The following is a 24,696-nucleotide window of genomic DNA, read 5'->3' on the forward strand; positions in this document are numbered from 1 at the left end:
TGGTAACCTGACGAATACCATTCCAAAATAAAGCCATGGCAAATACATTACAAGTGGTTGGAGCTACAGCCGAAAACGCATTGACAAGGGCAAGAGAACGTATTACTTTTTTTGGATTTTGGATGGAATCTTTTATTTCGTCAAAAGTTTCACTATCTAATAAGTTACGAATACTGCCTATGTTACTTTAACAAGATGTAAGTCGCCTCTGTTGTGCATCATACTGATTGTTCCCCTGTACAAGTGAGGAAACAACACTTCGAATTGTCTCTAACAACAATTATTTGATCGCATTCCAGCAATGTTTAGATGTGAATGATTAGCCATAGCCATGATGTACACGCGCAACGAGGATCGACTACATCATCATATGTGATGAGCAATTGAATGCGTTACGACGAACATTACCCTAAACTGTATTTATATATAAGCCACATATCAACATTTCCACTTAAGTGGAATTGTATTTTACTTAAGCAGAATAGAATTCCACTTAAGAGAAATTGACGAGCAAAAGATATCATTCCACTTAAGTGAAATGCATTCCACTTAAGTGGAATTGTATTCCACTTAAGTGAAATAGATGGGCTATTTAGCTTAAGTGGAATTGTATTCCACTTAAGTGGAAATGTATTCCACTTAAGTGAAATACAATTCCACTTAAGTGGAATGCATTTCCACTAAAGTGAAATACAATTCCACTTAAGTGGGAGGCATATCCACTTAAGTGAAATAGAAATGTCCATTTCCACTTAAGAGAAATGGAATTCTACTTAAGGGATATTGAATTCCACTTAAATGGAATACATTTTACTTAAGTGGAATAACATTTCACTTAAGTGGAATGTATTCCACTTAAGTGAAATGTATTCGACTTAAGTCTAATTGCGAGGTAAATGTTAAAAGGGCTTGCCATATGCACGACCTCTAGCATCACTAATACACAGCTCGATCACTAGACTCGTTATCTATCGATGAAGTGGTGTGTTGCCGGATTTTGTCAAGGTTTTGGTACTACGGGCGAAGGCTATTGTTTAAGTTTTGCACCCATCGGGAAGTGATAAGAGGGGTGGGGCATAGGGGTTGTGGGGGGTGGGTGGTGGGGCATTTTCACGCAGATTGGAACAATCTCAAGAAGTGATAGGTGCGTCCGCCTGCCCCCCCCCCCCCACGCACTACATGATATTCACAGGAGATGTGCTCAATTCTCCAAATAACATGCGGAATTTATTTTTAGATTCATTGTATGAGTTATGGTACAAGGTTTAGGGTAACAATTAGCATTCAGGTCGGAGTATAACATTTTATCTCTGGATGGCAGTGTTGCATCGAAGGACATATGTCTAGTGCAGTTCGCATATAGATCCTGGTCTAACACCGAAATGCATCATGTTCCCGAAGACTCGGTCGAGTTCGAGACCAGCAACAGTTGGTTTCATAGCACAATTGTTTATATATATATATATATATATATATATATATATATATATATATATTGGTGAGAGAGGAAATATGAAAACGTCGAAATGGAGTTGTCGGTGTAAGGGGTAGGGTGAGGCGCAAGCCCCTTCCAAAATCATCGATCCGTCACTGGCTACCCTATGTGTATAATAGGGATCAGCCCTGTAATTATGTCACTGTTCTTTTTTCTCTTCCCAGTTGCTTGCCCTTTTTCTACGCCCTCCTTTTCTCCATTTCCTCTATTTCTTCTTTTTCTTTTCCCTTCCTTCCTCCCCTTCTTTCCCCTCTTTTTCCCTTTTTTCTTCTCTCTTTTTTTCTCGCCTCTATATCTTACCTGAGGGGCACACGCCCCCAACACCCCCTCTGGATACGCGTGCCCCCAACGCCTCCCCTGGATACGCGCCTGATCAAGGTGGTCAGAATTTGACCCTAAGTGACCTTTGACCTCTTCATAGAACATTCAGTTCTTCTACATTTCTGAGCATGAGGATAATCGCAGCTTTGATTTTGATGTCGACAAGGATTTCAGGCTTTTGGCAGCTGATGACTCCAATTTACATTTGACCTCTTAACAGAACTGCTCAAAGTGTAATGCTCAGTGAGGGGGACCTACCACCTAATTATGACATTTTACCGATGCTACAGATATTCACTAAACTAGACTACAAGGTTTTTGTATTTTGGCCGCTGATAACCTCAATTGACATAACTTCATAATTTCCATCTGTAAATATGAGAAAATTTTCAACATGATACCCTTGAGAAGGGCACTTTTGAAAACATGCAAGAGAGAATAAAAAACCCAGTATTTTTAGGTGCAGGGCAGAGATGGTCTTATGGTATTGCAGAAGTATTCAAGACTATGCATGAAATAAAGATAGATTTCCCCAGAAAAAAATTCTGACAAACTATTCCTTAAAATTTAGGAGAGCAGTTTTTTCAAGTGTTTTAAGTACAGCTTCCATAACAGTGTTCTCTATTATATCTCTTGCTATTTCAAGGAAAAAAAACTGCGTATCTTAGTGCTTCAATATTTACACACATGGTGATACAAAAAAAAGAAGTAGAAAAGCTTACATATATTTACAGTTTATATATATATATATATATATATATATATATACATATATAAATATTTACATATATATATGTACATATAGATAGGGAGTACCCTATTCGATTAAGCCCAAAAGGGTTTCTTAGTTGACTTCCTTTCACATTTTTTACTTACTTTTTACCATATTGTCTTGTACACCTTGTAATACTATGTGATGAAACAAATAATAATAATAAATATATCTTTTAAGAAGCTGCAACATCGGTGGCTCAAAAAGTTTGTGATCCTGAAAGTTTGAGACCGGCAGGTCTTTCTGGTAGCTGGATCGAATCACTCTCCGATTCTTCTTCAACTTTAGTCCTATTTCTAATCCCTTCGGGGGAAACTTCCATCAGCTTGTCATTTTGGATTGATGAAGCGTTCGGCACGTCGCTACCAGAATTGGAACAAACTTTTCTGTCTTCTTCTGCCTTCAGGAGGTTATCGTCTGGTAAGCCTTTCCTGATCTGGTAAGAGTTAGACTGTACTTAACTCGGAGGTGAGATGGAGGCTTTCATGTCCATAATGAGACTAGAGTAGGGATCTGAATCGGCTACAGGGGCTTGGGATTCCAATTTATTGTCTCTGTCTGATGTTTCGTCATCTTCCCAAGTCTCTTCCAAATTTAAGTCTTCTGGAGGTCTCTCGGGGAGCTGTTCCATGGTGGACACCATAGGTGGTTCTGTCCATAAAAGAGTATGAAAGAAAATTACTAGATAGGAATACACAAGCCATGTAGACGTAAGAACTCTGCATAAAGTGTAGATCATGCATGTTACATTTGAAGACTCGAATAAGTCAACGATAGCCAATAATTTTAAGGGCGAAAACGGATTGCTTTGGGTGATAGGAGGGGGTGGGGGATTAACACTTTCTTGGTGGGAGGGAGTCAGAGCCACAGACAGAGATCTAAGAACATTTAATGATTTCCCTAACTTATGTTTTGTCAGAAATGTCAATTTTTTTTTTTATATTTATAAACCATCTACTAGTGAAATGTCTAGTATTGTTGTATCAACTACAGTAGTTACAGAATATTATTATAAAATGGAAAAAGAAATGTAAAAGTTTTTGATTGCAATAGATTTACAAGCTATATTACAATGGAAAGACATGAAGGAAAAATTCATAAAAAAGATGACTTCAGAAATAAGTTTAACAAACCTCAGTTAATTTGTTGTGAACGGTTGAAAAACAGTGCTTCTAGACCAGGCTGGATTTTTTATGCCACTTTTAATTTGTAACGGAACGACCCATTAATTTGCCGAGGTTCATCGGTTTAGAGTGACAAGACTATTTAGTCTAATACTTTAACCATTTAGCTGAGTTCCTTAGATCCAGCAAAAAATCACAAAAAGATATTTACCTGTCTCAAATGACATGTTTACAGTGGTAGTACAAATTTGTCAACTCTTGGATAGATGGTGTTGAATTTTCTTTCAATGGGTGCAAGGGTGTTGTTGTTTTAATATCAAGTTAAAGGAACATGCTTTGGTTGAGTGAGAATTTATGTAAAGCAATGGGTTAACAAAACTTAACCTTAAAGCCTGTTCTAGAAGAGCTGATAACATCATCAAGTTAGCCTTTAAAGGAACATATTGGAGGTTTAGCATATTTTAACAGTGAATAGCTTGGAACTGGATCAGCAGTGTGTGAGTGTAAAATCTCAAATTAACCTTGTTCTGGTGGACTACAACATTATTGTGTCTAAAATTCAGCCTACATTTTTCATTTAGGTAGATACTGAAGAAGTGACGGATATGAAGTCATGCTGTCGAGGAAGGAAACATTTCTTTTACAGTTTTATTAATTCTCATTCTCATTTCATTATCTGACAATAACACGGATGGAGAAATGTACTACATCTCAAACCTGCACATAATAAGAAAGCAAAGCCAGAATATTAAACTGGAGGGTGGAGTGGAGGCAATAAGTAAGTGTTTACTATTTTGAATACATGTGCTGAAAGTTTCTCCATTTTGTTTATCATTATATTGATGATAACACTAGAGTTTCTGTTAATGGAAAAAAAATGCCCAGTATCTTTGCACTTGTGTAGCAAGTCAGTCAATTTCATAGCAAGATTCGCTCGGGTAAATGGAGCAACAGAGTTCCGAGTGGGTTTAGTGGTACTGGATATGTGTTTTGGTGGGGTTACAGACAAAATCTAAGAGATGGGGAATCTAGGTCCCACCCCTGGCTGCATCCAAACAGCAAAATACTAAGTAACTAGGTGTTAATTTACACATAAATAACAGGTCTTTAATTGAGATGGAGGACAACACACAATAACTGCAATGTTCCTAAATATTCCACTAAAACCTGCCCCCACTCCCTCTCCCATCCTCCCAGACCAATTCTCTCTTAGTCTCATTACGTGTAGGGTTTCCAGAAAGATCTGGCCTGACCCGGCGTTAATTTTGTTACAACCTTTTTCAAGATTTTCCTCTAAATATATTTATATTTATATCTCTGGGTTTATAGGAAAAGATTATCACTGCACAGAACAAAGCCTTAATTGTCAAAACAAACGTGACACAATGCACATACAATTTAAGGGAAACCCCCCCTCCCCCCCCAAAAAAAAATAATGCACAGTAGCATATGGCAAAACTTATGGCAGGTATAATATTGTTTCCAATACACTAGTAACTGCACAGCTACTTTGATGATGGGGAAAAGGGCAATTTGATTTGCGTGAATACTTATTCAGTTCTAGGAAAAAAGGAACGAGCTTGTTATCCTTACAATATTCACCCAAAAAAATACTTTACACTAAATCTGAGGACGAAGTAAATAAACTTGATGTATTCTTTATGTCACAGCAGATAATAGTCCCTATTGTATTGCCTTATGTATCCTTGAGTGACTCTGAATGGCAAAAGCTAGATTGAACCTGACTTGAAGGTAGTAGCTTTATCCCTTTGTGTCCTGCATATTTGTCTTGTTTTGTGTTATGTATTGTTTTGAGCAGTACATGGTATGCATTCATTACAGAGTTGGAGAATATTCCACACTTGACTCCCAGGGTTTGAAAGGTACAGTTGTACAAGACTGGCTGTGTCCTCTGTGGGCGTGGTGTGTGGTTATTATTGCTGTTGTGGTAAGACCCTGTGAGGGCACTAAGTTGTATTCAGGCTTGTTGAGATGCTTGAAGCTTAGCCTGCGAGGCCAACATTTTATATGCAAAGAAACATATATTATTTATTGTCACCACCTGAGTTAATTTGACCAGTAACCAGTTCTGTGTGGATGTATCGTGGCGCCAGTCTGTACCTGGAGAGCAAGTCAAAGCCCAGTGAAGTAATAAGTCACATTATTTATCCTTGTTATGTGGGTAATGATGTTTCAAGGTATTAGAATTATTTATTCTATTCATTGCTTATTGAAGTGTCACTGTTATTGTGGGGGTTTGTATCCTGACCTAGGTAACTTTGGCTCTAGCCTAGGGGATATGTCAATAATACTTAGTAATATGTGTTACAAGATAATGCAATCAGGGATCACTTTAGAGAGGAGAATTGTGTCTTGGGGTATGGCATGATATTTTAGATACAGAGATTATGTTCTAGAATAATCCTGGCCATTGAAGCTGCCCTAGGGGTAGAGATAGTATGTATATAGTAAGTGTTGTATTGGAGCAGTTAGTGGGGGCATTATAGAATTGGGAACCTTGTGATTATTTAGGGCTTGGTGGTGGGTTTATGTAATTATTTATATTATTATGTGTTATGCATTTTCAATATCCCAAAGGGAAATTCACATCTGCAGGAAGATTCACTGTGGTTAGGGTTCGTCTTACAAATACCATTGGGATAATTCCAGAGCATGTATTTAGACAAAATACTAGTTAACGTATTTTGTACCCTGCAGTTCTTGACAATCATCAGCGGAGCAAGAGAGACAAGGGGTGCTGGCCTAAAGAGAAAGTGGCCCAAAAGACGGGAGTTGGTGAAACAGTGACAGCGACCTGAGGCTTACCGAACTTTTGGATTGAAATTGTCATTTGAAGACGTGAAAAGAGATTTCTAGAATTAATTTCTAGAATTTCCTAATGCTATAATTCTAGTATTCCCTAATTTGTGATTTATATGAAGGGTGTAATTTCATGAAGGGGTGTTTCAGTCGGTAATTGTATCACTATATTTTTCTGTTCTATACACCCACATGTCCGAGTTCTATATGAACAGGTGTTTCAGTCGGTAATTGTATCACTATATTTTCTGTTCTATACATGTCCGAGTTCTTTATTGAGTCAAGTACCTAGCTGTTATCCTCGCCTTAATTAACAAAGTTAGCATCATTCCTGTGTTGGTCAGGGGAACAGTGACACTTTAACCTTCGGAAAATTCCACTCTCCTCAACTCTGTTGTACTACATCGCCTTCGGTAAGACTGAATATTACTAAGTGATATTCCATCACGGTTAGGGATACTTCTTTCTGGGGGTGGGGTGGGGATGGCGGGGACAAAAAATTTAACAACTGCACTCATTCAATACAAAAACTTGGTATCAATTCCATATAAGTTAGGTAACATTCTCGCTTGTGAACTAACATAAATAGAACATTTTAACCAAATTTAAACGTCCCTGATTTATGCTTGACACTCCTGCTAAACGCGCTTGGGTTTATTTAGCAGCGAAGTAAATCTTTGTACGCAAGACAGACTCATTGGTTAGTTTTGAAATTCATTCCAACTTTCTTCGCACATGACCATATCTGTGACCTGCTCGCAAACAATAGTCCTACAACCCATTGTCTCCAGCAAACTGCTACCAATAATTTTATACAATGCGAGCATCATATCCATCTTGTACTCTCAACGTACCAAACCCAAAAGGAAGAAACTTGAAAATGTACCTGGCTCTTCCTCCTTCTGTACGGCTTTATGAGATTGAACGACCCTTTGACCTAGCATCTTGATCTCTGCTAACAGTATCTTCACGGAATCCTCTGATTTTACTACGCTGTCCTTCAACGTCTAAGCAGAAAGAAGATGGATTAATAATCAATCATGCAAATATGGATTATTATACAACACCTAATTGTAGTCTGGTCATTTGATTGGTCAATTGCTCGTTGATTGCATGCAAAATTCGCTCTATTCCACTCTATGAAATAGAACCATGAGTCATACTTTTTTGGTAGCACTTTTTCAATGGTAAGAGAGCAGAGAAACCTGTCTGTTCAAAACAATCTGTTGCATGAGTGCATTTTACCCATCTTAATATAATATGTTGTATAAAACAAATAATGAATGGTTTCCATTCGTGCAATAGTGCAAATATTTCATTCGTTGAAAGATGTAATTTGTTCCATTCAACTCGGCTGCGCCTTGTTGAATGGAACATTCCATCTTTCAACTCATGAAATATTTGCACTATTGCACTCATAACCATTCAATATATGTATAATAATCAATCATGCAAATATGGATTAATAATCAATCACTCAAAGATGGATTAGTAATCAATCACGCAAAGATGCATTAATAATCATTGTTGCTTACAGATTTCTCTTTTGTTATACAACCCACAGGGGAAATGAATTCCACCCCACCAAGATGGGGAATATTTTCACTTTCATTAAATGACGTGTTAACTTTTTCCCCATAAGGTCTGTTCATACCACCGTCTCTTATGCTATTGTCGCATTACAGAGCAGACGTCACTTACTCTCTTCGTTGGGATCTGGGTAGGAGTTGAAATTTTAGCCCCAATGAATGAGCTGGAGCTTGTGGATTAAACACCAAATGTTTCATCCCCTACAGCAGTGGGTAGTTTCACTCAACATTCTATTAAAACGAAATGTAGTGTAAGCAATGAAACTTGAAATTTTCAACATGTTACATGATGTTGCATGTTAGTCGCAATTTAACCTTGCATCTCATGATATTAAACAATAACATGTTAGGACAGCCCTTGAACAAAGCAATTAAACGTACATTAAACTAATGAAACTATACTCAAATTGACAGTTGAATGATCCATTAATTAATAGTTTTGTCACCTCACCTTCATTCTGCCATGGATTGCTTCATTAGTCATCTTAATTCCTTGCATACCTTGAAGGTAGCCATCTTTATCAATCATATCTCTCCTGAAACTTGCCTAATAAACTCCCTTGTTATGGGATCTTAGCATCTATTACTATTAAAACATAAGACAAGATGGCAATCTATGGTACTCATCTCTTTTATGATGGAATGGATCTACAATGAACTTTGACCTTGACCCTAAACAACTGCAGAAGTTCTAATTTAAAATTTGTCTCATTATAGTCAACATATTTGTGGTTTAATGACTTTTTCCAACATGCTGACAAGCAGAAAATGGCTACACTTTCTGGGTATTTGACCTTCCACCTATGACATTTAGACAATCACCAAAGATCAAGTTTACAGTACATGGTCAGGCACCTACCCACCAAGTTTGAACCTGATCGGACTAACAGTCTAGGACACACTCTTTTGCACAATTTAGACCAATTTTAACTTTAACTCAATTGACCTGTTAACTACAAGCCTTAACAGCTAAATCTGTCTTGTTTTAAACTTTTTCTCTTCATTCTCTACATATAATGTCGTTTAATGCCTTTGTCCAACAAGTTGGCATGCAGAAAATGGCTAAAAACTAATTTTTAGATTTCTTGACCTTCGACCTCTTTGACGTCATCAATCACAAAGGCATGAGTTAACATGGTCAGGCACCCACCCACCAAGCTTGAACTCAACAGGACTTGGGGTCTAGGAGGAGTTTGCGACATACTTAGTTTTGCTCACTCACTCACGAACACAGACATACACACGCACACTCACTCACATTTTTGATGTGGGGTGAAGTACAATATCTCATCTCCCTATTCATTACATGAAGGGAGATGAGATCAAAACAAACTCAACACAAGGTCACAAACAGTTCTGCTTTGCAGCAAGAAATAGATAGTGGTCTACTTTAAAATGCACTGTGCAGTTTTCAGTACAGTCAACTGTTTATATTGTAAATTTAAAAATCATATCGTTTAAGCAGCTTATTATAGCCGCCCACCCCTCCACTCACCCCCACCCCAAATCGAGTTCTATTAACCTTCCCAATCCTTTACAACTTGAGATAGTTTAAAATGTCGTTACAAAGACATAGCGTTACCTTTCAACAAGTTACATTTATGGTAAGTAAACATTCAGTTTGGGATTATCCAATAACTTGTCTCAATACACTGCATTTACTTTTCCCAGTCAGTTTCTTATTTTTGAATTGTTTTACAAAAGAAAAAAACATAGATAATATGTTGCCAGCTGACAAAACCTTGCTTAAAATAAAACATGTTTAGAGAGTGAAACTTACTTATGACTGGTTAAAATGTCCCTGTAACTATCGCTACCACTGGACTCCGTGTTCAGAGATGAGCCATGCTTGTACTCGGACTGAGCCATATCTCCTAAATTTTCTACAGCCACTTTTTGTGGGGAGAATAAACTGCAGCGGAAGATGAAAGAAAAGAGGACCAACAATGTAGACAGACAGAGGGTGAAAGAAGAACAAACAAAACACACTCAATGAACGTAAAAATATGTACATCAGGAAGCAGGTGGATGGCAAAATACCTCATGCGGTAATGAGCTTAAAAATCATCCATCACTGATAGCAACAACTGCGGTATGCCTTTTAACCCTTTCAATGCCTTAGGTGCCCTCTTGATCATCCTACAACTTTATCATCTAAGTCAGGGCTCTAAGATTGTCCAAAACTCCAGCGAAATTTGTGCCAAGAGCCAGTAAATATTGAGCAGCTGCAGGAAATGTTAAGGTTTTGATGTACAGTTTTCAAAAAACCACTGAAAAAAAAAGTTGCTCTTAAAATTCTGTCTATTCTACATGTTTTTTCTCACTCTGGAAACCATGCCTCTTGGTGCCTTTTCACAAGTGTATGTAAATAGCCTTGTTTTCCTACTAAAACTACAAAGTTGCCGTAGTGCCCCTGCTATCTCAATGAAAATCAAAGACAATTTCTAATTCTCTCCCTCAAAATAGTGGCTGTGCCCCTCAGGATTCTTAATGAGAGTACATTAATAAACTGGGTACTTAGGTAAAAACTGCTATTGCTGAATCAAGGCACCAAACTGCATTAAATAAAAGCTTTCAATTTTATAAATATCTCTGCATCCTACCCTGTTGGTTTCTGTTACAGCTTATTGTTGCTCCATTTACTGATACTGTTTATATGATAAACTACTTATTATCAACTTTTGTTTTCCAAAATATTCTGTTTTGATTATTCTTGTGTGCAATTACTCCACCGTAATGTTCAACTACAGTAGTAGCAGTGTGGTCTAACAGTTGAATGTTAAATGGATTCCAGAGGGGTGAGAAAGGTAGGGATTTGGGATGGGTACAGTGACAGGACTCACAGGAGTAAGGATTGGGGAGTACAACAATTACAGCCCATCATATATGGAGGGACTACGCCTACTTGCGTAAAGAAATATGTTTGTCCAGACGAAGAACAGATTTATCCTCTAAACTTGACAAAAACATATATATATGTATATATATATATATATATATATATATATATATATATATATATATATATATATATATATATATAAATATATATATATATGTATGGTAGTTCGTGGAATAGCGACCCATACTTTATTACAGATCAGTACGCCTGACGATTGCTGTACAACTACTTGTACAAGAGTGAAACTCTGATTAGCAATGGACTCTTAATAATTTAATGTTTATTACAATATATATATATCAATATATATATATCATGCTCTACTTCGGTATTGAGCCCTCTCACCGTTGATAGTATTTTAGCTATATTTTATAGTTTGGCTCCTGAACCTCGGTTGAGCACTCTACTTACTAACAGCAGTACATGCTTTTACAGCTTAGTATGGAATGATACAACATGAACTACTCGGGCAAGAACATTCCTTTGCCATCAACTAGAGAATACTTGAAAAGACTGCTAGAGATGACAGAGAAGCTGATAAACGGATGCGATGGAGAGCATTATTTTTCCTTGCCGACATTGACACCGATGCGGAAACATGTGACACCAGTCGTGACGAGGACAACACCGCCACCACCGATGCATACGGGCTAAAATCGAGATGCGCCCCACCACAAATACCGGAGTTGGTCTCATTCGAGTCTGATATGCTGGAAATGGTCGAGAACATTAAGTTCAAGGAAGTGACGGAGAAGTTCTTGTCCAACCTCAAGAAGGACATAGAAAACATCGCATCCTCTAAAGAAATCTTCGTAGAGGCAGACAAAACCAGGAACATGTACAAGATGGACCCCGCCAAATATGGTGGGTTGCTAACTGTAAACATATCTCAGAAATACAAATATGCGGACCGCAACACCGCCACCGAAATAGACAATAAATACACAAGTCTAGCCGACAAATTAAAAATAGGTAACCGAATAAATAAAACTGGACCAAAAACGGCTTTCGTGACAATCAAGGACCACAAAGAAATTTTTCAAGATAACACAAAATGCAGGCTAATAAAAAAACAAAAAAAAGACAAAAAAAACCTGAAATGGGACGAGTGAGCAAGGCCATGCTTGACCACATAAATGCAAACATACCACAAGCATACTGGAATGGATTAAAAATATACAGGAAAAGAGCAGTCTCACCTTTCTGGTCTTCGATATTGTTGATTTTTACCCTTCAATAAGCAAGGATCTCATACACAAATGTCTAGCATGGGCCAAAGCATACACCAGAATCAGTGATACTGAATACAAGACTATCATGCACGCAAGGCGATCTCTCCTTCACGATCATAAGGGCAAAAGAGAAGAGACACCGGGGTAACCAATTCCACGTCTCAATGGGTGCATTTGACAAAGCGGAAGTTTGTAAATTGGTGGGACTATTCATTTTGAACCAACTGGAGAAAAACCCCGATATCACTGGTTTGGGACTATACAGGGATGATGGGCTACCAGTAATGAGGTCATGCTCAGGCAGCAAAGCAGACAGAATACAAAAAGCCCTAATCAAGATCGTTCATACATGTGGACTAAAAATCACTGTCCAAACGAACTTGAAAACAGTCAACTTCCTTGACGTCACTTTGAACATGAATACCAGCCCTACAGAAAACCAACAACGAACCAATCTACATACAGTAAGCCAACACTCGAACCACCCGCCCGCAATAATAAAGAACATACCGCCAGCAATCGAAAGAACAGTCTCTGGTCTATCATCTAACCAGGACACATTCAAGAAAGCAGCACCCACCTACAATCATGCCCTCCGGTCAGCTGGATACAACTATACTATCAAATACCAAAACAAGGAAAACAAAAACACCAAACAGAACAAGAAACGCAGGTCAAGAAAAACCACATGGTACAACCCCACATACAGCAAAAACGTAAAGACCAACTTTGCGGCGGACTTCCTAAAACTCATCGACAAGCAATTCCCACAGACCAACAAGCTACACAAAATCTTCAACAGATCAACAGTCAAAATAAAGTTACAGCTGTATGAGAAACATGCAACAGATCATCAAGTCACACAACTCAAAGGTCATGAAAGAAACAAGCCGACCCCCCAGGAAAAGACATGCAACTGCCGAGAAGTAGACAGTTGCCCACTTTGCGGCAACTGCTTGGTTAATGACGTCATTTACAAAGCCACCGTCACGTCAGGAACCGACAACGCGTCATACATAGGCCTCGCGAGCGGAGAATTTAAGAAGAGATACAACAACCACACCGAATCATTCCAACATGACCGATATAAGAAAGAAACGGAACTCTCTAAACACATCTGGCAACACAAGGAGAAAAAAGCTGAATATTCAATACACTGGGAAATTGTGTCACAGTCCAAACGCACAAGCGGCAGTCTGGTCTATGCAATCTTTGCAAAGAAAAGCTCCAAATTACCACCCTCAAAGGCAACACGCTCAACTAGAGAAGCGAGCTCATCTCTACCTGTGGACATGGCAACAGACACAAAAGGAAACCACCCAGCCGTGTCAAACCCAAATGTTAGTTCGTGGAATAGCAACCCATACTTCATTAATCATTCAATCATTAAATATAATATATATACAGTACTGATTTCGCTTAACTCCCGTTGAAAAAAAATCAACGATCGATAACAAACGTTGAAAATCGATAAAAAATGTTGAAAATCGGTTAAAAACGAATAATTTCGTTGACAAGATTTAGACTACTGCGGGCACGGTTGTCAACGAAGTTTCAACGAAATTTCCACGAAAGTTATCGCGATCAAAAACCGCAAAGGCAATTCTAGACATATCAAGGTTGTGACTTGCGTTGAATCCTTAGTTTAACTACAGCCGTTTTCAGACTCTACCAGAAGTTGTAGAGGAATATTACAAATGTTACAAAAGTTTGATTGTAGATAGAGTAAGTTCTGTACTAGGTGTTTGAAAAATGATTTGGCTAGGATAATAAAAACTAGTCTTGATCGATCGTAATAAGCACATTCTACGACTCTTAAGTTATAGGCTAGTATTAAACTAAGATAAGTTTAGGTTAGCTCACCAAGGAACGCAGCGTCAGAAAAACAAGAAATAAAAAAAAATATCCACAATGAAACAGTCGTAGCTGGATATCAAAGAGATCTTTATTTCCAATAAATTCCTGTGTTACTTGACGTACTACAGTACCCTTTACTACAGAACCGCACTCACTTTCAAACTTTTCTGAGAGCGCATACCGTCCCAAAAATCTGCCCCAGCTTCAATGCACGCAAAATAAAAAAACATCCTGTTATTTTCCCCCTAACCCGTTACTGTAAGTTGCCCGCGAATGCAGATGGACTGCCCTGGTATTTAGGTCGCAGCCTGGGTCTGGGCCACCTGCAGTTTGCTGCTAACATGTGTATTCCCTACCCTGGATATCCCCACCACCAAACTTTTTTTGAGAGGCTTAGTCCAATCATAAACCTGGCTTTGTCAAATTCACGCCTACCATCTGTTAATTAGCATAGTATTTATCTGAACCTTTGGCTGGCTGCCTCTAGAAGCAAACATTATTTTACCCCTACTGTTCGTAATGGAATGGATGTTACCTGAAAACCAAATATTCATTCATATTATAAGTAGAACAATCCAGCAGGGATAGAAAGTTTATCTTGAATAAACCAATCAGAAGTCGTGCTAATAAAACTTGAAAACACCTGGCCAGCAAGAGAGTTGCAAACAATTGTTTCCATGACTACTAAGAAAATAAAGCAGTGACTTGGGGCCCACGTTGGGTAGAAATCTGTGGAAAATGAATATATTTTCATTGCTTATTTGAGTATTGTATATTGGGAAGAGCTGATCAAACATTAGAAGGGAGGGCTTTCAACTAGCCTGACGGCTTTCAACTGGCCTGACGGCATGTACATTTAATTTAATGAGAAGGGGGAGTTTTTATGAGTCTCCCGGTATGCGTCACATGAGAAGTAGATGTTTTGTTTTTCGGTTTTATCATCGTTTTTCAAGTGGAACAGCTCATAAAATCATATCAAATGAAAATAATACATATTTGAATATCCTTCCTTAGTTTTACTAATCAGGAATGTTTAATAAAGCATGCAATGCATCGTTTGAAAAAGGTAATTTTAAAGTAGAATTGAAAATGAACGACATAAAACAATATCTGTGAAGCGTGTGGAGCACAACTTTGAATATTCGTTGTGAAAGAAAACATAACGAACGATGCTTATTGCGTACAGTAAATAAATTTCGCGGAACTGGTATAGAGAAATTACGTACTGCAGCTTACGTCAGAGAAGCTCATAAATGACACAGGTGGATAGAGCGCATCAAAATTCGGCTTAGGAAATCCCTCTACAGCCGACAAAAGTCGATATCTCCTTCCGTTTTTGAGTTATAAGCGATTTTGTATTTTTGCGATATGGTTTTTAGTATATTTTCATTCAATAAGATCGTTTTTTTGTGTGTTTAAGTAAGGGTGTGACCTAACAGATATTTCGCTAACCGTTTCACCGTATCGCCTGCCGGTCGGTTAAACGTTTTAAACGCCGTTTCCCGATCGGGTTTTTTCGACGCACGGTCACTCGACTTTTAAAAGGATTGTCTGGTGGCCCAAAGAAGTTACCTTAAAAAATAGTAAATAATTTTCCAAACATGTTGTCAAAGTATGAGAACGCTAATGTTGCGTTTGACGGAGAAACGATTTTTTAATCGTTATGGATAGACAATTCAAATATGATTTGAACAGTACAATACGTGACGTCAGCTCTGCCATAGCAGATTGCGTCATAACCCACCCTCCGCACAGTACCTATACGGTAATCACAACAAAAACAGCGTTTGTATACAGATAAATTTCTTCCATAATTTCTGGTGAAATTTCTTAAAAATTAGATATGTTTTCAAAAACTCCTTAAGCCGCCATGTACTTGAGCGGTGGTTCCGTGGTCTTTGAGTAACAGAAGGTAAATTTTAACAGCAGACTCTGAGTTGTTCAGGCTATACATCGCGCTATCCAACGCGAAAAATGTTCGCATGTAGGCTATACTCAAACGTTGACATTCGGACAGTTCTGCGAAGCCTAAGCTTCTCAGTGCTATATTCTGCTCTGACAACGATTCGATCAATTTCTTCAATAATTTCCGGTGAAATTTCTTATAAATTAGATATGATTTAAAAAACTCCTTAAGCCGCAATATATGTAGTAGATCGGTGGTTTCGTGGTCTTTGTGTAACACAAGATAAGTTTTAACAGCAGGCTCTTCGTTGTTTATACATCGCGGTATCCAGCTCCAGCACGAAGAATGTCCGCGTGTATAGGCTACACTAACGTTTACAATCGGACAGTTCTGCGATGACATCGATCCCGCCAAGTTTCATCTTTCGGTTTAACGAATACTTTACAAGTTTCCTTTTACTGTTAATTTGATCCGTGAATTTTATTTCAGCGATTTCGAAGAACAGTTAATGAACTGTGGTTTGAGTATGAGTGTACTATGTGTAACGCTATACAAGTACACCAACTGGGCATCATAGTATATACCTTCGCGAGTATGTACGTTATATATATGAGGCAATCCAATGTGCTTACACGTGAGTTAATTTGCTGCGGAATTGGGAGTGCTAACTTCAAGTCGCCTGTTTTGCCTATCTGCAAGCACTACGTCAATCACCATATTGAAGCGTTCGAACAAACGGTACTTTTGGTGAGAAACTGGTGAATTTGAAAACCTGATTTCTACAAGAAGAAAATGTCGAATGGGGACAATTTTTACATGGTTAGAAAGAGAAAAATAATAATTACAAGACAATGTATCAAAATCTTCCACCAGACAATTCCTTTAATGAAAATAGGACATTATGAGTACAATAATTAAGGTTTTTTTTCCAGCAGGTAGCAATTCAGGCAATAAGACAACGATCAATGTATGTTAATTACTAATTAGGCCCAATAATATTGCGAACCTTTCGTGTAATAATTGCTGAAAAGAATAACACACATGATCAGTATTCGTGGTCTTCAGAAGTTCAGATCACTGAATTTATATCACTCGGCCTTCGGCAACATCGTAACTTTTGAAGAAAAAAAAAACAATATATTTGTCTATCTATCACAAGATTTTAAACAAAAACTCGCCTAAATTAGTAAACTTACCCACCTTTCCTGCCTACTTATTAAAAGTCATGTTAAGAAAACAAATTACGCTGGTTAAGTTTTAATCGCACTGCGCAGTACCATTCATAATTTGCATATAACATCAAAATTTACACTCGGCGTCCAGATGGCGGGAGATGTAACATCATGTTCAATGTGTTGTGTCGTTCCCATGGTGCGATGAACTTGGGCAAAGTTCAATGACCTACTTATGTTCTGTGACCAATGTCAGTGGGAATTATGTGTGTAAAATCTCGGGTTTTTCCATGTGTTATATATATATATAGAAGTTTACGTAAGCGGAGCGAATTTAGGGCGGCTCGTTGATTGTGAGGAAGCACTTAGCTAAGCATCAATATTTGTGAAAAATATCGTAAGTTTTTCATTTTCATTCATTTTCTTTTATGTTTGCCGCAATCCCGCCCGCAATGCATGCACAGCATAATACCGTGTGTGAAAAAATGGATGTACACGTGCAGACCTGAGAGAGCAAACTGGCCTTGTGTTGTTAATGTTATGACGGTACTTTCTAGAACGACCATTTGCGTCTTTTGGGGTCAACATATTTTCACACAGGATTTCAACATGCCATTGATCGATGTACACGGGTGATATATGTCGCAAATATAAACTGAGAAAACGAATTGACGACACTATCATGAGCTTATGACTATTGGCCTACTACTTTAGTTATATTGAACACATTATTAATGCCTAAAACATCGTTTTTCTGATTTTTATAGATAGTTTGCAGTACATTACTCAGTTCTTCACATATTTTTAAATAATTTTCATGTTTAAAATGTTAACAAAATAGAAAAAATAAAAAGAGAAAACGCCTTTTTGAAAAATGGAAGCGTCCTTGCAGAATGGGCGGGGCATCTTTATTTTGCTTCAAGTAATATGTTTTCGATCGGAAACAAAGTTTCATACTTCAACTCTCATAAAAAACCAAATTTACATCTCTTAAAAATAACTATTTTTCGTAATCTGTAAGTAAACCAAGTTTATATGTCCATTCATTGTTATTTAAATGGTTAAACAGAACTTCAACTTATTTGGAAGGGTGCCTCGTGGTACATAGCTTGTACTGCAGCCTCTAAAGTTCCTGGTCAAGTTAAGACTTATGTCACTGTGTTTGGGGTTCACAGTCAGAAAACGTCCCCCGTCAGTTTAACTACACGTTTCTTTGAGTGTTACCACTCATTTAAGCATGAGAATGCTTTTGTTAATATTCCCTCTTTCAAACGACTGAACCAAAGTCTAACTGATATTAATAAACGAAGTTACGCGTTTTCCGACGTTTCGCGTAACCACATATTGACCTTCTATTTCGTTTAAAAAAGAATTTCAACGCATCGTTGAAAATTCCGCGAAGGAAATGACTGATATAACCAATCGATAAAATTCGATAAAAATCGATAAAAATCGGGGAATTTCGATGAAAAACGAAGAATTTCGGTTATTTTTCTTTCAACGAATTTTAACGGGAGTTAAGCGAAATCAGTACTGTATATACAAGTAATGCCGTATTATATTCAGATTACTCATACACCTCGTGTATATAGGTTATGCATGACATATTTGCATATCATATATTTATAAATAGTAACTAATGTATATGTTACTTTAATCATTAAATATAATTTTGTCCGGCATGGCTTTCTGTATAATGTTGTAACGTTCGGCAAGGTCATAAACATATATATATTATAAATATTAGACACTGGTTTTCGAAGGTGGGAGTATACAAATGTATGAACCGGGCGGCTGTCAGCAGTGCACGAGGAAGCACATACAAATCACTTTCACCCACATAGGGCCCCGCTAGTAACGCAGTAAATACACATGATGTTGAGGAATCTGCGCGCAAGTATTAAATCAGCATCATTTCGAACGTGAGCAAATATGATTTTTTTTGTCTCCGGTTGAAAAGTTAGCAGAGCTTGTCGCAAAACAAGTTTTGAAGGTCATGAGGAAAAATTAGTTTCAAGGTTGAGCCTGAACTTAAGAAGTGTTTCAAAGTTACTTGTTCAGCTCACTTTATTGTAAGTTGGGCCCACTATTAGTATCTGTCGAATGCAAGTCGGGTCTTGAGATAGTTAATCCAGCGTAACGTTGCAGCATTAAATCGCTCCTCGTGATTATTAGAGCTGTTTGGCAATGATATAGTGTGAGTTTACAGTATTAAACTGTTTACCTATTTTAGCCATGTATATCTTACCATGTAGTCACACAGTGTCTGTGTAATATGTCTTCATTCTCTGTCATTAGGCATTCTGTCTGCTTTTAGTCTTCCCTCAAGCACCTAAGTAGCAGCCTTGGAATTTTGAACTTCTTTGGCCATTAATTCCTATTTTGATAGAAAACAAACAAAACACACTGTTGATTGTTCATAGTTTCAACTTATCAAATATAGTTTCTGTGATTCAACTAATGGCATTCTATGCTGACCAAATGATGGTAAAATAAAAGTACTAACAAGTTATTAAATTGTTTGTTAACAGGTGTTGGACTTCTGAAAATGTTTATGATTCTTATGCGGTCAAATAAAATGTCCTACACATAGACACACAATATTGCTCAACCAATTGCTGAATACTAGTCGGCATGATAAAAGGGTCTGTGGTAGTATAACACCTATTAAATGCCCCAATACACACTAAATCAAAAAGTAATGTGATCCCTTAATCTATTTAGCTCTCACAAGGTTAATGCAACCAATAGCTGGATAGCTGACAAGTTGGCCATTCATAGCACCCTCAGTTTTCTATATCATAACCATGCAGATTGCTTGTTTACTATGAGAGACTGAAGTTTTCCTCACTTGTAAACAAACCTCTTTACTCAGCAGAAATCAATTTTTGTATGCTGTTCCAGGGAGGCCTAAATTGGTCTAAACTTACCTCAACTGACCAAATTTTTGTATCACTTGTACTCTCTTTCATGCTCATTAACATCCCTGCCAAGAAAACACCAGACCCTAATTGATAACATATCAAGAAATTTGTTCTCCTGTTGCTTTTTCTGAATGAGAACACTTGTGGTGGATTGATGTAAATGCTAATAGGATTATGCCATCTTAACTGACAATTGAAATTTTTTAGACTCCACATTAAACCTCTATTAATGATTGTTTGAGAAGTTGTTACTTACACCCAGGGACATGGCTAGAGGGGGGGTGGGTGTGGGGGTGTCTCACCCCCGAACTTGATAAAACTGACGATAGTTGGAAAATTGGAGTGCGACAGTTGGAATTTCCAACTGTCGCACTACAGTTTATCTAGGCCTATTCATATATTCCTGTGATTGTGAATGACCTAAAAATTGAAAAATTTCGATCAAAATTGGCCTTTAATCAGTCATGTTTACCACGTTTGTCTTGCCACTTTCATAAATTGTATCTCGCGATTCTTATACTCCACCACACAAAACTTGGTATGATTTTGAATACTCCAAAAAAATGCCTAATAGAACTACCGTCATAGGCGTAGGAGCCCAATATGATTTGGGGGGGCTAATTTGGGAAAAATATAACCAAAATTGTTCACGTTTCGCGTGTTACACATGTCAATGTGCATATCATATAGTCATGCACCGGTTTTTACATCGCATGCCAATAACATACAATCATATGCTGTGTTATTACCCTTCCATATTGGTTAGAATTATTGGGGAAGTCAATACAATATTTATGGTAATAATAATATCAGTTTAACCATTGAAAAACACATTGCAAATTATCTTTCTTTCAGTAGGTAAAAAACATTTGGTTGGGGAGGCTAATAACTTTGTGAAGTGAGCACCAGTGGAGACAAATGTATTGAAAAAAAGTTCAGAACAAAAGTGCAGTCAGTCGCGAAAGACGCCACTGAATAGGTAACTAGGAAATTGTTATATTTTAATGGGTAAAAGGAAAGATATGTTTGGTAGGCGTGCAACAACATTGAAGCCAGGTAACAGGTTCGGTTTTACAGCTCGTACAGCTGATGCCAACCGCACTGGTGACATGCCTACCCCTTCTGATGTGGCACCTATCCCTCTTGCAAACTTAGACATGAAGAATTTGTGGGACTTGGCTCAAAGGTTGTGTTTGGATGCATTCTCTGAACATACAAAGGTACTGTAAGCTCTTGCCCATCTACAAAGGTTTAAACCAAGAAGCAAACCTGGCAAGAATCCCACAGAACTAAACATTGCACGGCAGTAAGGCTTGCATCAGATGTAGATCAGTTCAAGTGTAGCTCATAGATTGCTCAGCAGCATCTCTCTTCCCAGTCCCGCTGTCAGAACACTACAAAAGTCAGCCAACCAGTTTGGACCTGCAATAGAAGAAATGAATGAAAATGATATGTCAGAAAAGAGGTGTATAAAGAAGACACTGCAACTGCATGGCCTCTCAAAAGACTCTCCAATTTTTGCAGAATATGATCGTCAATATCATACCTGTCTGCGTAATGCAAAAAGTAAGACTCCATTTGTTCGTGCAAGCCAATACAGAGATGTAATTGTTGAGAATGTCATCATGGATAAATTTAATTTTGATTACAATCACAGTAACAACTGTAACTTAATTGGTGAAATGAATAGAAGAAGGGGTCACAAGTTGCAATTTCCAGGCAATGAGGGCTGTTCAGTAAAGATGCCAATGTCAAAGATGAACAGAATGGTGGAAAGATTTGTGCATCCATATTACTTACTGGTAAGAACCCACTAAAGGAGAAGTGCCTAACAACTGATGCTGATGGCAAGGCATGTAAAGGGTTCACTGGTACAATGGCTGCAGCTACTCATTCTGAAACAGAGAACCATATGCTGTTAGACCAAGTTCACCTACTCAAGTCACTCCGCAGAGCACTGGCTAAAGCAGTACTCTCCTTTGATATATTACCTGCACAAACTGTGACTAGGAAGCACTTGATACAAAAGTGCATTGCAGAGGACTTGACCTGCCTTGTACTGGCAGAGGTGACTACTTGCAGGAATTAAAGCCCTCAAATACGACCACTGCAAAGTTGTGAAGGCTTTATCAACATGTTAAGACTGCCTTGCAAAGTGCTTCATTGGAAATCATTCACATTGCCCAAAGCATTCATTTGTATGCAAGAGGGGCAGGAAGTACACATTTCCATTCATGCCAAATGCTACAAAGAGATCTCTGCTAATATCCCACACTGACAGCACACAACTACAGTACTGATTTCGCTTAACTCCTGTTGAAAAAAAAATCAACGATCGATAAAAAAAGTTAAAAATCGATAAAAAAAGTTGAAAATCGATAAAAAAAGTTGAAAATCGATAAAAAACAAATAATTTCATTAAGATTTAGACTACTGCGGGCACGGTTGTCAACGTAGTTTCAACGAAATTTCCACAAAAGTTATCGCGATCAACAACGGCAAAGGCAATTCTAGACATATCAAGGTTGTGACCTACGTTGAATCCTTAGTGTAACTACAGCCGTTTTCAGACTATACCAGAAGTGGCCGAGGAATATTACAAACGTTGCAAAAGTTTGATTGTATATAAGACAGAGTAAGTTCTGTACTAGGTGTTTGAAAAATTATTTGGCTAGGATAATAAAAACTGGTCTTGGTCGATCGTAACAAGTAAGTTATAGGCTAGTATTAAACTAAGATAAGTTTAAGTAACTCACCAATGAACGCAGCGTCAGAGAAACAAGAAATAAAAAAAAAATTTACACAATGAAACAGTCGTAGCTGGATATCAAAGAGATCTTTTTTTCCAATAAATTCCTGTGTTACTTGACGTACTACAGTACCGTTTACTGCACACACTTTCAAACCAAAAAATCTCCCCCCGGCTTCAATGCACGCAAAATAAAAAACATCCTGTTACTTTCCCCCTAACCTAGCTACTGTAAGTTGCCCGCGAATGCAGATGGACTGCCCTGGTAATTAAGGTCGCAGCCTGGTTCTGAGTCACCTACAGTATGCTGCATACATGTGCATTCCCTACCCTGGAAATCCCCAGCGACCAAACTTTTTTGAGAGGCCTACTCCAATCATAAACCTGGCTTTGTCAAATTCATGCCTACCATCTGTTAATTAGCATAGTATTTATCTTTGTGGGGGTTTAGCACTGCAGAACCTTTGGCTGGCTTACTCTAGAAGCAAACATTATTTTGCCCCTACTGTTCATAATGGAATGGATGTTACCTGTAACTAAGTTAATTGAAAACCAAATATTCATTCATATATATATATATATATAAGTAGAACAATCCAGCAGGGATAGAAAGTTTATCTTGAATAAACCAATCAGAAGTTGTGCTATTAATAAAACTTGAAAACACCTGGCCAGCAAAAGAGTTGCAAACAATTGCTTCCATGACTACTAAGAAAATAAAGCAGTGGCTTGGGCCCAAGTTGGGGAGAAACCTGTGGAAAATGAATATATTTTCATTGCTTATTTGAGTATTGTATATTGGGAAGAGCTGATCGAACATTACTGGGGAGGGCTTTCAACTGGCCTGATGGCATGTAAATTTAATTTAACGAGAAGGGGGTTTTTATGAGTCTCCCGGTATGCGTTACATGAGAAGTAAATGTTTTGTTTTTCGATTTTATCATCATTTTTCAAGTGGAACAGCTCATAAAATAATATCAATCAAATATCCTTCCTTAGTTTTACTAATCAGGAATGTTTGACAAGGCATGTAATACATCGTTCGAAAATGTAATTTTAAACTAGAATTGAAAATGAACGACATAGAGCTCCTTCCGTTTTCGAGTTATAGCCGATTTTGTGTTTTTGCGATATGGTTTTCAGTATATTTTCATTCAATAAAGTCGTTCTTTTTTTGTGTGTTATAAGGGTGTGACTTAACGGATATTTCACTAACCATTTAACCGTATAACCTGCCGGTGGGTTAAACTTTTAAACGCTGTTTCCCGATTGCGGCTTTTTCGACGTAATGTCACTCAACTTTTAATGAAAATAGGACATTATGAGTACAATAATTAAGGGTTTTTTTTTTCAAAAAAGTAGCAATTCAGGCAACAAGACAACGATCAATGTATGTTAATTACTAATTAGGCCCAATAATATTGCGAACATTACGTGTAATAATTGATGAAAAGAATATCACACCTGATCAGTATATCGTGGACTTCAGAAGTTCAGATCACTGAATTTATATAACTCGGCCTTCGGCAACATCTTAACTTCTGAAGCAAAAAAACAATATATTTGTCTATCTATCACAAGATTTTAAACAAAAACTCGCCTAACTTAGCAAACTTACCCACCTTTCCTGCTTACTCATTAAAAGTCATGTTTAAAAAACAAATTACGCACGCATGTGTTTTGCAATGGGTTGTAGCAGCCTCCGATTTCATTTTCTTTCTCTTGTGTCACATACATGATACAGTACTTTACATTTGATACAAAAGTTTCTTCAACAACAGCTTCCCAAAATTGGTGTCGCAATAGGTTTAATTTTAACCGCGCAGCGCAGTA

General features: G+C 37.7%; 1 protein-coding gene across 4 annotated transcripts in view; it reads right to left on the bottom strand.

Annotated features, from left to right (window-relative positions):
- Positions 1-2,616: 2,616 nt before the first annotated feature.
- LOC139967735 (BRISC complex subunit Abraxas 2-like) overlaps positions 2,617-24,696 on the bottom strand; it is a 45,361-nt gene continuing 23,281 nt past the window's right edge. The window contains exons 6-13 of one of the 4 annotated variants that reach the window (XM_071971783.1): positions 24,328-24,404; positions 21,915-22,009; positions 21,384-21,536; positions 19,439-19,567; positions 9,902-10,033; positions 8,573-8,657; positions 7,387-7,539; positions 3,116-3,239 (exon numbers count right to left, since the gene is read on the bottom strand). In XM_071971783.1, coding sequence (XP_071827884.1) covers positions 3,183-3,239; positions 7,387-7,539; positions 8,573-8,657; positions 9,902-10,033; positions 19,439-19,485 — 474 coding nt within the window. In that variant the 5' untranslated portion in view covers positions 19,486-19,567; positions 21,384-21,536; positions 21,915-22,009; positions 24,328-24,404 and the 3' untranslated portion in view covers positions 3,116-3,182. Of the gene's footprint in view, positions 3,240-7,386; positions 7,540-8,572; positions 8,658-9,901; positions 10,034-19,438; positions 19,826-21,383; positions 21,537-21,914; positions 22,010-24,327; positions 24,405-24,696 lie in introns of those variants that run through there. The other 3 variants (XM_071971780.1, XM_071971781.1, XM_071971782.1) reach the window with 3 other exon arrangements.

This window comes from Apostichopus japonicus, chromosome 5, assembly GCF_037975245.1.
Source record: "Apostichopus japonicus isolate 1M-3 chromosome 5, ASM3797524v1, whole genome shotgun sequence".
Classification (NCBI taxonomy): domain Eukaryota; kingdom Metazoa; phylum Echinodermata; class Holothuroidea; order Aspidochirotida; family Stichopodidae; genus Apostichopus; species Apostichopus japonicus.